The 14761-nt window shown below is 44.1% G+C and overlaps 1 protein-coding gene across 1 annotated transcript in view; it reads right to left on the reverse strand.

Moving 5' to 3' along the window:
- PRKAR2B (protein kinase cAMP-dependent type II regulatory subunit beta) overlaps positions 1-14761 on the reverse strand; it is a 425732-nt gene that overhangs the window by 91050 nt on the left and 319921 nt on the right. Inside the window, exon 5 of the mRNA XM_078657005.1 lies at positions 5529-5635. Coding sequence (XP_078513131.1) covers positions 5529-5635 — 107 coding nt within the window. The remainder of the gene's footprint in view (positions 1-5528; positions 5636-14761) is intronic.

A 14761-nucleotide genomic window follows, 5' to 3' on the forward strand; every position in this document is an offset into this window, starting at 1 on the left:
CCGGTTCACACGTTTTGGGTTAAGGTGTGGTCTCAAATTAACAATATCTTTTCCACTACACACCCTTTTCATATTACTCATATTTTTCTAGGTAGTATATCCCCCATTTGGGATCACTGCACTTTCAGTATAAAAATAATTGATCTGCTTATTGCAGTAGCTTTTCAACAGATTACTAAGGCTTGGAAGGATCTCACTAAACTCTCGTATCAAGCTTGGTGGTACGCTGTCTGTTACAATCATAGGCTAGACACAAAGTTTGTTTATCCACTCGCTTTGGCCCCAAAACGAAAACAGTTATGGAATCCAGTCACCTCATTTTTTGATACATGTGCTCTTCGTTCTCTGCCTAAATCCCCCTTTCAACAGGAAGTTGCTAAACCTCCATGAGTTCCCTTCGTTGCTTTATCTACTTTCTACTAACAAGCATTCTACCATCCTTTAGTTTATCATAAATCAAAAAGTGCTGATTATTTCATTCTTGCTGGTTATATCTGCAGTTTATTTCCTTTGGAATGTTTCTTTTATTTATTTTACTGTATATTTTTTCTTTGCATTGAAATCTTTACTTTGTATAAATGAATTATATGAATGTTAATAAACCATATCTGAACTTAAAGAAGAGACAGGCTAACGATCTAAAGTGTGACACGCAGGCAGCTCCTCTCAGTGAGTGGATCATTCTGACTATCAAGAGACCACACCAGGGAAGTCACATATTAATTTAATAATTAGCTGATGAAACTCAAAATGTTTACTAAGAGAATGGGGAGGTGGCCTCCAGCACAGCAATGCACTTTGTAAATGGGTACACTGAAGTTGTCAGTTTGTGCTGTAAATGCAGGCCATCTCAGGGTTTTGACTGCACTATTAAATCATCAAAACTGCTAGTTTAGTTAAAGGGTTTAAAATCCTTACTTGACAGTTGTACTACAAGCAGCAGCCTTTATTTTCCCAGCACTGTGAGACTTGCTTAGTCAGAGTTAAGGCAGATGATTAATATCCCCGCTAGAGAGCAGTCAGAGTTTTGTCTCATGGCTGTTTTCACTAACTATTAAGAAGAGCAGCGAGTTTATATGCATACTGCAAAGAAAGTCTAACAGCATATTGTATTATAATGAACTGTATTATATGTAGATAGCTCGGTGGGTTGCTGCTTTTGTCACAGAGAACCCTTTGATTGTTGTGGTTCAGCCACACCTGAAGTTGAGATTGGGGTGGAGGGTGCTGATTATTTAAAAAAAAAATTGCTTTAAAAGCACCTGCTACTGAGTTCGACTTTCTTATTGCTGAAATCAGTGTGATTTCTGAAATGTGTCTGTTTTCATGGAGTTCACTGCAAGAGTTCGCCACAATAAGTGTAGCTCTAGCTGTCATGCATTTACTTGTTAAATGTATTTTGTAAATCCACCCAATCTATGAAAATGTCACACATAAGTAATCTGAAACATTAGCAGCTATGCTCAAATACATTTAATTTCTGTCATTTATATGATTCCCTCGTCTTTTACTGCTTGATTTTGCTAGCGAGAAAGTGTCACTCATAGTAGTTGAAATATCACTCATAATTACACTGAAATTATGAAAATGTCACTCATGGCAATCTGAAACCGTGGCAGCTATGCATTGTGTCACTTTTCTCTCGGGTCTCCGACTGTCTGACCGGCCTGGTGGTGCAGCCCTGTGCTGCTGTGGCCGTCGACTTGTGTGGCCTGGCCGCAGCATGTAGAAGCAAGCACAAATTGAAATAAGTTCATTTGTAGTAAGAGTAGGAATGAGTGCTATATGATAAGTAAAGCACTCTGAATTAGATGTTCTGTATAGACTTGTTATCTTTCATGTGAACATTTGCTGTTGTAAAGTGTTCTGATAACTTTGGATCTAGCTATTGCTATATAATGATCTCAAATAAATAAGTGAAGGTTGCTGTGCTACTGTCTGTGTGTTACCTGTTCTGTGTGAGGGAAGCACACACTGCTGCTGCCTCCAACACATGGCTGTGGCCGTAACGCCACATCCTCTCCCATAGTTGGTACGATTATTCAATTTAGGCAGATGACTGCACATTTTGGAAGCTAAAAAGTGTACTATTTTACGTAATTACCTCTTAAAGTAGCCCCCAAACAAAATTGAATCTCCCTCTTATTTGTTTCCAAATGTTGACAAATATGCTGTGAATGAAATAGAAGTGGAGGTTGTCAGACTCCATTCTGGAAGGAAGGAGGGGGCTTGAGGGCTATGGGGTAAACGGGGGCTACTAGGCATTACCTTTGGGAGTTGCTTAAAATACAAATTAGAGGGAGCAGTAATTAGCACATAATACAATTATTTCTGCCTTTCTCAATCTCTGTGTTTTATACTATTGTAGCTTTAGCAGTGCCTGTTACAAGTTGCAATGTCACAGTGGTGACGGTTCATGAAAATGAGTAGCATTAACACAGGTGCCCAGTTCACCCCCTTCCACTATCTGTATATTGAAAAGAATTTAGATTCATCCTTTAAGTGGTTTCTGATGACTATTTCTGCATAATTTGAGAGTTGCGCGTTTGGGCTGGTTTTTGGGCTGAAACTGGTCTGATTGGGCTTATCTTGGGCTTATATTTGAGCAGCTTTGGGCTTGGGACGGGTCTAAAAATCTGGAAACACTGGTGGAAAGGTGTACAGCCCGGCAGGGGGATGCTGCGCTAAGCTGTTGCCTACCAAATTGTCCCCTGCGTGCGACTCAGGAAGCCACGGAGCGTGTACTCTAAAAATGCCATACAAACCAAGGTACATAAATAAGACTAACTGAGCTAAAATGAATCATAAACAGGCAAACAACAAATACCACAAACTATCCCAGCGTAAAAAAACAAACAAACATAGAATGAGAGATGAGACTCTGGCACGATGCGAATAATTTTGCAATTTCTACATAATAATGACAGACAATTGCAATGATATCCCACACAGATATTCAATCATGAAGTGCTATGCCCTTGGTTCTCCAGCAACCTGTTAGAAAGTTATCATAAAAATTAAAGCACTGTCTTGTCTGGCCAGCTCCCACAGTAAAAACCCTCTTAAAATCACTCTCCCGTCCCTTCTCTTCTCTTTTTCCCTTTTTTGCCAGTCTTTTCTTCTTTTTTTTTATAGTAAACTTAGGTTAGTCTCATGTTACCCATATAGGCGTAATAACCTCACTTTATGATTGTATATTTACAACTTTGCCTTAGATATCTTATGGTAACCCTGTTACAGGCTTTTTGCCTGCTCTTGTGAAAATCAATAAAGAATTTTGTGCTAATGGAAACTGTCTGACAACAATCCTAATATAATGGTGGTGAAAAGGCCCATCCACCCTAGACAAGGCAGGCCTATGTCAAAATTCAAAAGTAAAACGAAGATCGCTCTCACTAACAGGGGCATAGCGCGGGCTGCCAGCACCCGGGGCAAGGCAAGGATTGCACCCTCACCCCGTGGACCCTCAGCACTTCCTGGTGCAAAACTTTAAAAGAAAAAACATTGTAGTACAATTTTCTTTTAAACTTTTGCGCCCCCCCCTAAGAATTTTGTGCCCGGGGCAACCGCCCCTGTTGCCCCGCCCACACTATGCCACTGCTCACTAAACAGCAATTCGTTCCTATTTCTGCAGACACCTAGATGACAGGAAAATGCCACTCTCGGACAGGTTTTTAACATCACTGATCCGTAGCGGATTGTTAAATATTTTTCAATCGTCTCTGCGCCATTCCCGTTCAACCATGAGACCATTGGAAAAGCACACATGCTATTTTGAAGCACTTAGCATGAGGCAGATGGCGGATATTACTGGCGGCAACATGTAGCTTGCTTATCCAACCTTAATCCAGTAGGCTGGTCGGAGCAAAACCTGTAACCAAAGCAATCAATACCATTTCTTTACAGGGGATTGGGCTGAAGGCTTCCGCACTATTTGATGATTTTTAATAAAAGAAATATTTAAAAACACAAAGTATAATCTGGGTTTGGCCACTTCTCTGTAGCACAGCAGACCTCTGTGGATTAATATGTACTATATCCTCAAATCATAAGCGGCCTAGCTATCCCTCACCCAGCTCCAACAAGTATTTTTTCATTTAAAAGGCAGTAGAACTGTCAAGCACGAATCTACAATTCCTTTCTCAGTCGAAGCAGATGTGGTTTGAACAGGACAACTTTGACGGTGACGCCAGTTCCATGCCGCAAGACAAGGCTGCTTGGCCTCAATGGAGCATTTATAAATGCCAGTGTTTTACCTTTAACAAATAGTGGTTGTGGAGTGAGATATGCTGCACATGAAAGTGAAGGACTTAAAGAGACATTACTCAGCAGCGTGGCTCTCAGTGCTGTCATATCCTGGACGCAATGTCCTTCTTCTGTGCCTTCCAGAGAGACCTGACTGAGCTTGTCTCAAGCAAGCGCTGTCTCTTCCCTGATGAGCGGTGTCTGACTGTCTTGGAGCTCAATGACAATGCGCACATCCCCATTGAAAGACGCACGCTCAGTAGAGCATGGCGCCCCTAGGGCACTGAGGCCTTTCTGGTACCAAGGGGTGCTGGTGGAAGATGGGGAAAGTACTGCATAGGCAGTGTCCTTGGATACGAAGCTTCTGTGGCCCACAGACTAAGTGCACCGGTGTCACTTTTAGGTGAATGCATCCCCTTCGTGGCTCTCACGTCAGTTCCACTGACGATGAAGCAGAAAGGGAGATAAGTGCTTCCTATTTGAAAACGAAGAACTATCAATTCACATAAAAGTGGTCACTGCACCATGCTTACACTAAAGTACACGCCTGCATGATGCACACAACAGAAACACTCCTTTGCAAACAACAAGAAGTGAGGCAAGGGTAAGAGATGCAGTTCATCACTTCCTTCACCTGCAGTCAATGTTGTGAAATACTAGTGCAATACATTATTAGGCCGAGTGGCAGGAAGGGCCTCTACAACATCACTGAAAAGCACAGTTTACTCCTGAATGAAGTGTTAAGTATGCAGGGGGAACTAAGGAGCACGCAACCAGGCAGTCTACCAATGTCTTTTGCATGAAGGCTACATAAACGTATGAATGATTCATGTTAACATATGTGGGGTTCTAGCTTTTCTTACCTACAGACTAAATATTACATGGACTTACTCATTGTCATTCCCTAGCCAAGCTTTGATAAGTTGTTCTTTTTATGTATGAGTGCATGTGTCTGTAATCCTTAATGAGAGAGAGAGCGAGAGAGAGAGAGAGAGTGTGTGTGTGTGTGTGTGTGTGTGTAGGCCTGTGCTCTTGCTGAATGTCTGAGCAACTATTGACTGCACTCTTGACGTGAAGCATCATGTAATCTTGTAAACAATGCTACCTGTTTCCACCTTCAATTGCAGTATTTATTGAATCCCACTTCAACATTTCGTATTTGCATTTTTTTCTATAAAAAACCTGTCAAAAGGATTTATGAGAAGAAATGTTAGTCTTATGCTTATTTTACCAAAATAGCATTTTATATTTGTGAACTGTAGAATGATTGCTAGATTGCTTACCAGTCAATTACATAAAAGTTGTCCCCATCATCACCCTGGTCGATGACATGTTCTCCACATTTGACCGCTTTTTCAAACATGGCATCTAGTACCTGAGACATCTGTTCCTGAAAGAGAACAAAACACTGTTACATACGTATGTGCTCGAAAGGGTTCTATCCTTTTTAACCTATGGAGCCTTCACACCCTAGGTAGAGCATACCAGTGTCCGGATAAAATGTATTTACAAGACATGCAAGTTGTCACTAAACTGATTTGATTAAAATTTATAACGCGCAGAACAATAACCCGCAGGTATCAAGGTGCCTAAAAATACAGTCAGAAAGTTGATCAAAGGATCAAACTGATCCTTGAGCTTTGGGAAGGAAAGCCTCAGCCTGGTATTATGCTGAAAATATAGGTCAAGATAATCCTATGGTCTCTATACCTCTTGGCATCTCTCTTATGGCATCTCTCTTATGGCATAATACTAAAAGTGAAGCATGGGATGACTCTGGAGTGGCTGGAATTGGAGCCCAATCTGTTGTAAAAAACAATGTTGTTACGCTCTGCGTGTATGGAACTCTATATGGAGCACGCCATAGACGAGTCATCAAAATCAGTGATTCCTTGTTAAACCGCTCTAGTACAGAGCTCTATACGCACAGGGCATAACAAAATAGGTTTTTTAACCACAGATTGGGCTCCAATCCCAGCCACTCCAGAGTCATCCCATGTGCCAGTGTCACTCTGAAACAACCCATGCATCATTAGCGCTCAGACAAGAACTCTGCATTCATCCTATACATTGGGCAGGTCAGTGGCCCTCCCATGAGCACCATGCTTAAATGTAAAACTGTGTTCTTGTAAAAAGTCCCACTGACACAGGTCTTTTCCTCCTTAGGTGTTTCTCAAACCTGCATCCTGATGATGATCCTGTCTACATTGTATGTTTAGGGGCTAAACACTGACTTGACATAATTAAAGTGTACTGTTTCTATTAGGATTCTGGAGCATTTCACACTTTGTCAGAGTGTGTAACAACTATTTCTGCATCCTGGACCAGCCACTATTTTATGTACATAGCTTCTATAGCACCAACACACTTTACATTCAATTAATTTCACTTGTACTGCATCGTTGTGCCGCTTGGGATCACCTCTTTACTTAAGAATTGACTGAAGTATAAAACTGCAATGATTTTTTCGATTTGTTAAAAATTAAAATGACACTGTCCAAACTGAGAAATAGAACCAATCTCTTGATGGTCTAAATTACTCTCTCCAAGGAAGTAGAGGTTCACACCTCTTTTTAAAATTAGGAACTGTGCAACATGCTGGGTGATCCCATGAAAAATCCAAGGTTACATGGCCAGTCTGTTTAAGAATCTCTGTGAGAACCAAACTGGATATGCCAAGAATACTCACTTACCAGGGATTTTGGATAAAAAGGCAGAACAAGTTAACTACCTCTTGACCTCAGAAAGGAGCAAAACAGGCTCCAACGAGGTCCGTGGCGGTTTCGTGACTGGTTTATGCCGTCTCCACAAAACATTAGTGCGAACAAATGCATGAAACAGAACAGGAGCTTTGCAAGAGAATGTTATACAGAGGCTCATCCTGCCGAGTGAAAACACCTGTCCCCTTGACGCACAGCAGGCAGCAACAGCGAGAATTACTTGTGAAAATTCACTTTCTTGAAAAACCACAGACACCTTGTTTTGAACTTGTTTACTTTAATTCAATTTTAGAACCAAGCAAAACATTACACAGATGTCCAAGGCAGTAGAATGTTGTTACACTGTTCTATACTGAAACCAGGGCTTTAAGTGGGATGAAAAAACTAGGGGGTCTCTCAAAGAGGCGTGGTCAGTGTAATTAGGGGCGTGGCTTTAACAAACTTACGCAAAAAATCTGTGTTTAGCATAGTGTGCCGCCCGACTTGTATTTTGCTGTTTCTGTCATTGCATCCAGATATGCGAGACAACAAGTAACATCATACCTACAACAAGTTAGGACTATTGGCTTTGTCAATGGTTATTAGTTGCATAAGATAAATAAGCAGCAACTATGCCTTGTTATATATAATATTGAAAAAGCGGCCAATTAAAGCCCTTGTGACCCTACCGCAATGTTGCTGCTCTTGCATTTCAGAAAGACAAGGGAAATCCAGAAATAAAATAACTTTTTAAAGGATTTCCCTTCGCCCACAACGCACACCTGGCATGACGTCATGCTGTAACTTCTCCACTTGTTAGAAGTCAGCAGTGTGAGCAGCGCACATCTATGTGCCTGATGTCTCAAAATGGGTCTCCATCGGGCTGTTTTGCGCCCTGGCACTTTTATCCAGACTGCAGTGACAGCAAACTGCAGTCACTGCAGTCCGGAAAAAAACGGACCGCCTGTGCCTGGGCTCAAAACAGAGCCCGATAGAGACCCGTTTCGAGGCCCCCTTTAAAAAACTGCCGGTGCTCAGACCCCTTGAGACCCGGCCCACTTAAAGCCCTGACTGAAACGTTCCCCAAAGGTCCTCATTACGCCTGGCCAGTAAATCCCAAAGTGGTAACAACTCCAGTCACCAGCTGCATCGGGAATTACTAGTGTCGAGGTCTTCAGCTGGATATTTCAGCAGTTTGAAGCAGGACAAATGTATAGCTGAAAAAATCCAAGCAAATTAGGGATAACAAGTGTAGAAACTGATCTCAGTATGTTGTTCCCCATGTCCATGTGGCTATTCTTTAAGGGCCTGATAAACCCACAATGCAGTTGTACTGATACCAGCATCATCAGAGCTTCACAGGCCCTCATTACGAGTTGGGTAATTTCACCCAGAGCCTTAACTTCTGGTAGGTTACTGCAATTCACAATTTAAAATGGCTCTGGGTTTGGTTTTATTGGGTCCACAAACTCTGGACATGATGATTCTGGGCCTGGAGACACCAGAGCCTTTCATATGCTGCAGGGCTATGGACAGCCCTATCACCAGGCCCCAATCAGACCATGCGGCAGTCCAAGGTGAGCAGACAATGCTCTTCTGCATCCCGTGAACAGGCCCAAACCTGTCCTACACCCCTGCTCCCCACCACCTCCCACCCCTCACCAAACCACCCACTTACATTTCCCAACCTGCTCAGAGTGGGTGGAAAAAGTTAGCGATTTCCCCCGTAACAGTCAGAAAACATAGGCTAAAAGACCAAATTCTCCTGTGCTGTCGGAAAATCGCAGATTCTCATCCCCCGGTATCCCAGCACCAAATCTGTTGAGCTCATAATAAGACAAGCATTTACAATGCAATAGGTCTCGGGTTAATTAAGTTTGAGCTATTGGCATTGCTTAATATTGCAACACCAATTGCACCAAAAGTCTATAAATTGTAGGCCAAAAAAATGTGTATTTATTTTTGTAGCAGTGGTGGCATGCTGCGCTTTAGATGAATATGTTTCAAAGTAAAGTGCGCCATACTGCGATTGTTACAATAGTTATTTGTGGATGCGTTAACAGTTGATGTGTGCACTGATGGCTGGTGGTGTGTGTGCCTGTAGAAATTGTGCACTGATGGCTGGTGGTGTGTGTGCCTGGTGGAAGTGTGCACTACCGGCTGGTGGTGTGTGTGCCTGGTAGAAGCGTGTACTGACGGTTGGTGGTGTGTGTACCTGGTTAAAGTGTGCACTGACGGCTGGTGGTGTGTGTCTGATGAAAGCGTGCACTGACAGCTGGTGGTGTTTGGGCCCGGTAAAAGCGTGCACCGACGGCTGGTGGTGTTTGTGCCCAGTGAAAGCGTGCACTGATGACTGATGGTGCCTGGGCCTGGTGAAAGTGTGCACTGACAGTGTGGTTGTGTGTGTGGTTGTGTGTGTGTGTGTGTGGTGGTGTGTGTGTGGTGGTGTGTGTGTGGTGGTGTGTGTGTGGTTGTCTGTGTGTGTGGTGGTGTGTGTGGTGGTGTGTGTGTGTGGTTGTCTGTGTGTGTGGTTGTCTGTGTGCTTGTGTTGATAAGAGAGTGAGGAGGCCAGAAAACAAACTCACAGGGCCAGGGTTACCGCTAGAGGCCCCAGGTGTGTCAGTCTTTGTTGGTGCTCCAAAATTACCTCCTTCTCTGTGGGCTCTCTTATTACAACCCCCTATGGTGGCCCTCATCCCTTCAAATCCCCCTTTCATATATTTGTATGGCATTGACCATCTCAGTTTAGGGTGTTAGATTGCTTTACATCACAGACACAAATTATATTGAGACAAAACATGTATCGGAAATGAGAGCTACTAGGTGTAGGAGTCACATATCACTATACAGTCAGGCAGTGAATGTTATATGTGCTTGGTCTGGAGAAGCACAGAGACAGAATTTAACAAGGAACAAATGCACCCTCAACCCTGACTCACCTAATAACCCCGACGGACAAAGCGGCACAACGACCCCCGGCGAAAGAGGACAACGCGCCCAGCACCTACTTCCGGTTTGGCCGGCAATGCTTCCGGGTCGCCGCAGGCAGCGCGGCGGCCCACCCTGCACGGGGAAGGGAGGCAGCTTTCAGAGGAGGACAGCACCTGGCCGCGAGCGCGTTCTCGTGCGCGTGACCTTACCAAATCGCCGCGCGCGGCCAGTGCTGTCCTCCTGGAACGCTGACACGCTCGCTATAGGTCTTTGGCGAGAGCGAGCTTCGCTCGCTTCACCGAGACCTAAAAATGGATTTAACCCATGTCTGTCTTTTGCTTTCTCGACCTATGTGTGCCGGGTATGCCCATATTTGGGCCCTGGACTCACTGTGCCACTGGAATCAAGCTAGCCTGGCTGATGAGGGGTGATGCCCCGAAACCGGTCCCAGGCAGCATGCAGTCCAGGGAGGAACTGATCTGGCAGTTCGGTCTTGACTGTCCCCATGAGGCACAGGGTCAAGGCTGTTTTGCATATAGCTGGGTCTGAACTGAGGTTGTGAAGTGAGCTAAAAAATGATGGATTTAACCCAGATCTCTTGACTGGGGGTGAATATTGGATTGGCTCTGCATTCCGTGTATCATTAGTGTGTCTTTTCCATTTAAGAACAGGGCACCATTTGTAGATGGTGTGCAGGGAGGAAGGACCACTTCAGCTGAAGGATGAGCTTCTTCGCACTCACAATGCAAATCCGCCTACTATCAAGCCCTTACACGCACCCTCCTCTGCCAGAGAAAGCACAAAACGGCACTGAGGCCACTGTGAGAAACTTCACGCCTGAGCATTATCTTGAAATTCACGAACTTAATTTCGCGTTCCAAAGACTCAACTCCTGCATGATGTTGAAAAGCCACAACCACTCCTGATAGTTACTGAAGTTTAACACTGGCAAATGAATTGCACAACTGCTTGATTATTTCAATAATACCACTGCAAGGAGTTTGGCCTCTGATCTTACAGCTGTATCTAGATTATCAAACACCAACATTGCCTCCAAAACTTCGGCCTTAGAGGCTCAATTTTTACTTGCGGCCGTCTACACTGCGCCCACAGTCCACACATGCCGCATGCAGCAACTCCGACCTCTACTCCACTTCACCTGAGGGGGGAATACACCAAAAAATGACGGCTGTGAGAAACGACGTCCTCTTAGCTGCTGTTATCCCCGGAGACAAACGGTACATAGGTAACACTGTAATTAGCAACACAACATACTACAAAAAAGCCTAAGGCATTTCTATAGGTGCTTTCTCCCTCAAAGGTATCCTGTGCGTGAAGGCCAACTTGCTGTATGGACACACCTTCTTCATTCCCGCCCCCTCAAGGGCTCACAGGGAAGGACTAATATTGGTGTTATTACCCAGCACGTGCCTCTTGTTGCCCAGAATTAAGAGCTCGTCTACAAAAGCAACAGGTGCCTCCGTTCCCTCCACTACTGCCAACAAAGCCCTTTCCTGACAAACTCTCACCCAACCACCCCGAATATAGGGTATTTCCTTGAACCGTAGGAGGCTAGAAACGGGCTGAATGTACGTGTCCATGTAGTGGTATTTTTAAATTGCGAACCAACCTAGATAGGAAGATACGTGGCTTGAATCAAGCCGACGCTATACAGATCTCCACAACATAAGATAACAAAACATTACATAACCTAGCATAACTTTAGATACATTTAAATAACGTTGTCACAAGGCAACTGTGAAATCCATTAAATAGACCTATCAACTGAACATTGGCTGAATAGAAAAGCGACTGCGAACGGATGGTGTGCGGAAGTACCACATCTGCATACCAACATCTGGAAACAAGCCACGCCCTCTAGAAAACTCCCTAAGGCAAAGCAATGCAAATTAAACAGATGCTCGAGTGTAAATTTGGCAGATTCTACATATTTTCCTTACATTCATGTGGCCGTATACCGCAGTTTAGTTTTCTACTGTGCTACAGGGGAACAAGAGATAAAGCAAGTCCCTGTCCTGTTTGTGTCGCCAACACCAGTGAAAGAAACTGTTAGCCATGGTTGAACTTCACGTGCAGAGGGACAAAAACCACTGTTGCGCCCAGTAGAAACAAACAGACTTTACGTAATCAAAAGCGCGCTGCAGTGCCACGTGTGTGGGAAGCAGATTACTCTGGAAAATGTGTTCTTTATGCATTGGAAATATCTAAGCCTGGACTAGAACGTAAATCATAAACAACTTTTCCTAAAGCACTTTTCAGAGCAGATGCTTACGTCAAGATTCGCACTGCGGGTGGGCGTTTAAGGAAGGCTGGCTTGTATTTCCGGACTGCTTTCCGCAGGCTTTTTGCAGGCAGATTAAGATCTCGTATTCTTCAGTACTCGTGGACTGATCAAGAAGCAACGTCAGCACAGTAGAAACTTAAACTAGTTATAAGCGACTGCGAGGGGCCGCTAACAGAGCGGAAGATATTAAAAAGCACGGCGCATGCGTAAAGCCGAAACCTTCCATGGGGCACGGCGCATGCGCAAGCAGCGGGAGGTATTGCTAGCGTCTCAGCTTCCGAGGAGGACAGCGCGTTCACGCGTGCGTGGCCGGCGCAAATCGCCTTGCGCGCGGCCAGGACTGTCCTCCTGGGAAGCTGAGCCGTTAACAATAAGGTCTCTGGCGAGAGCGAGCTTTGCTCGCTTCTAGCCGAGACCTAAAAAACACACAAGATGATGGACGTAATGTTGCACAATGGCAAAACATTCACCCCGGTCACAGATCTGGGTTTAACCATCGTTATTTTGCTCACCAAGCCACCCCAGTTCAGACATGGCCATATGCAAATCAGTCTTGACCCTGTGCCTGAGCTCATAATAAGGGCACCACTTACAATGGGGGTCTTAGATGGTCTCTTGTTCAGGGTTCATGTGTCATTAACATTAAAACAGTGCAGAACATTTTAATGTGCGAAAAATACTGAGAAAATATAGGTATCAATTTGTTCTGTTTTATTCTGGTTTTAAGTGAACATGGCAAAAAAGCACTGTGCAAGGGGACATGAGCCTGCTGAAGACCTGCCTCCCTAATAACAAGTAGTGCAAGAATACATGAGAGCCACACATTGAGTGCAGGCATCCAGGAGTAATGGAAAGGTGGTGTGAGGTGGGACGCTAGGTTGCACCAGGCGGATCTCTGTGAGCACATGCTCCTGGCCTGCGAGCCAGCGCACCTGTCCGCAAGATAATTGAACCACGAGCCAAGAAGGTGTCTGAGGTACAAGCAGTGAGCATGCACCCCGGCCCCACTCAAATGCCCCACAAGTGGAAGAACAGTATAGCTGGTCACAGCAAAATACAAGATATTTTCAAAAAATGTGTATACGACCCAACCAGGTGGTGAAGGCCCTGCCTTTGGCCCTATGTAGGAACATAAATATATCAGCAGAAGCTACACAATGCAGGTCAGATTCGATATGATGGTCAATATAACAAACTCTCACTTTAAGCAGCACCATCCAGCGGGATGACATAGAACATCAGAGGCTGAAAAACGGATCCAAGATGCAGAGGATCAATTAGAAATGCATCCTTCGGGTGTCAAAGAACACCAAGAAAAGTACCATTACATCAGAGCTCACTTCCCTGCAAGATAGATTGCTCTGCAGTAATGTTCACCTTATGGGTCTATGAGAGGGCTCCTAATTGGACCTGATGAAAGTCTACATTAGGGGATATTAGAATACATTAACCCTGTCTGTGCAATGAGCATGGGTTTAATACCAGTAGTCAACAACTTAAAGATAGTCATTTTGCCTAGTAAAATGTTTGTTACAGCCTTATATCATTTGTTCATGCAAGTAATAACTTTTGATCCGTTTAAGCCAGAAGCAATTTCTTGGTTGAAATATGAACATTATGCAAAAGAGGGTGGAATATGTGGCAAGTGTGTCAAATCCATAATTAAGTGGGAAACACTGTGGTTACACAATCAAGTTTTTATTCGTCAATCTCATACACAAATTATTCCTAAGACTGACATATTGGTATATGTGTTTGTGAACACTGGGCATATAACACTGTGGAAGGTCTGGAAACAAAAATCAGCCCTAGCAAATATGTTTGAACCAGCCCGTGCCGCAGGAGGCTGTGACTAGAATGGGGTCATAGAGGCATAGTTGGATGATGGCAAACCATCCAGCTATTGAAGCTGCCCCCAAGTCTGTAGCCCACTCGAAAATGCCAGAATGTTAAAATGGCAAGTAGTGTTGCACCGATGGCAGAGGCCCCCAAGTCCCAGGAGAGAGGCATGGGCAATAATGAGACACATGATGTGTTTTTCTAATACGATTAGACTACTGACTGTGGCAGGAAACAACGAAGATGTTTGACACAAGAGCAATAGTACACTTAGTTAAAAAGGATTATGAATAAGTCAAAGATAAGCTATGTGCCAAGGGTATGATGGCCACTTGTCGACTGTGCAAACTGAAGGGTGGTTTTAAAACCTGCCACGGTGTAAATATTCGGGGACTCTCTGCACTTTAAGAAATATGGCCCTGTACTTCATTGTTAATGTACATCGGTCATCCAGGGTGTGAGACTGGGATACCGCAGTAAGAACCCTCTTATATTATGAAGAATGCTTATGTTTGGGCTAACACACTGCATCAATCATGTCACTTGATATAAGTGGCAGGTGATGACTGGTATTATACATCAGAGACAGGCTGGCTGATAGGTCTATGAGAGGTTGTGAATGGCATTGCATTGGCTAGTAGCCAGTTACATTTACTATGGCTATGTTGATCACTCAGGTGTGTTAATCTATGGGAGCTTGGTATTTATTACTGAGCTGAGCCAAGGAACCGGGGAGGGTAAA

Source organism: Lissotriton helveticus, chromosome 1_1 (assembly GCF_964261635.1).
Source record: "Lissotriton helveticus chromosome 1_1, aLisHel1.1, whole genome shotgun sequence".
NCBI lineage: Eukaryota > Metazoa > Chordata > Amphibia > Caudata > Salamandridae > Lissotriton > Lissotriton helveticus.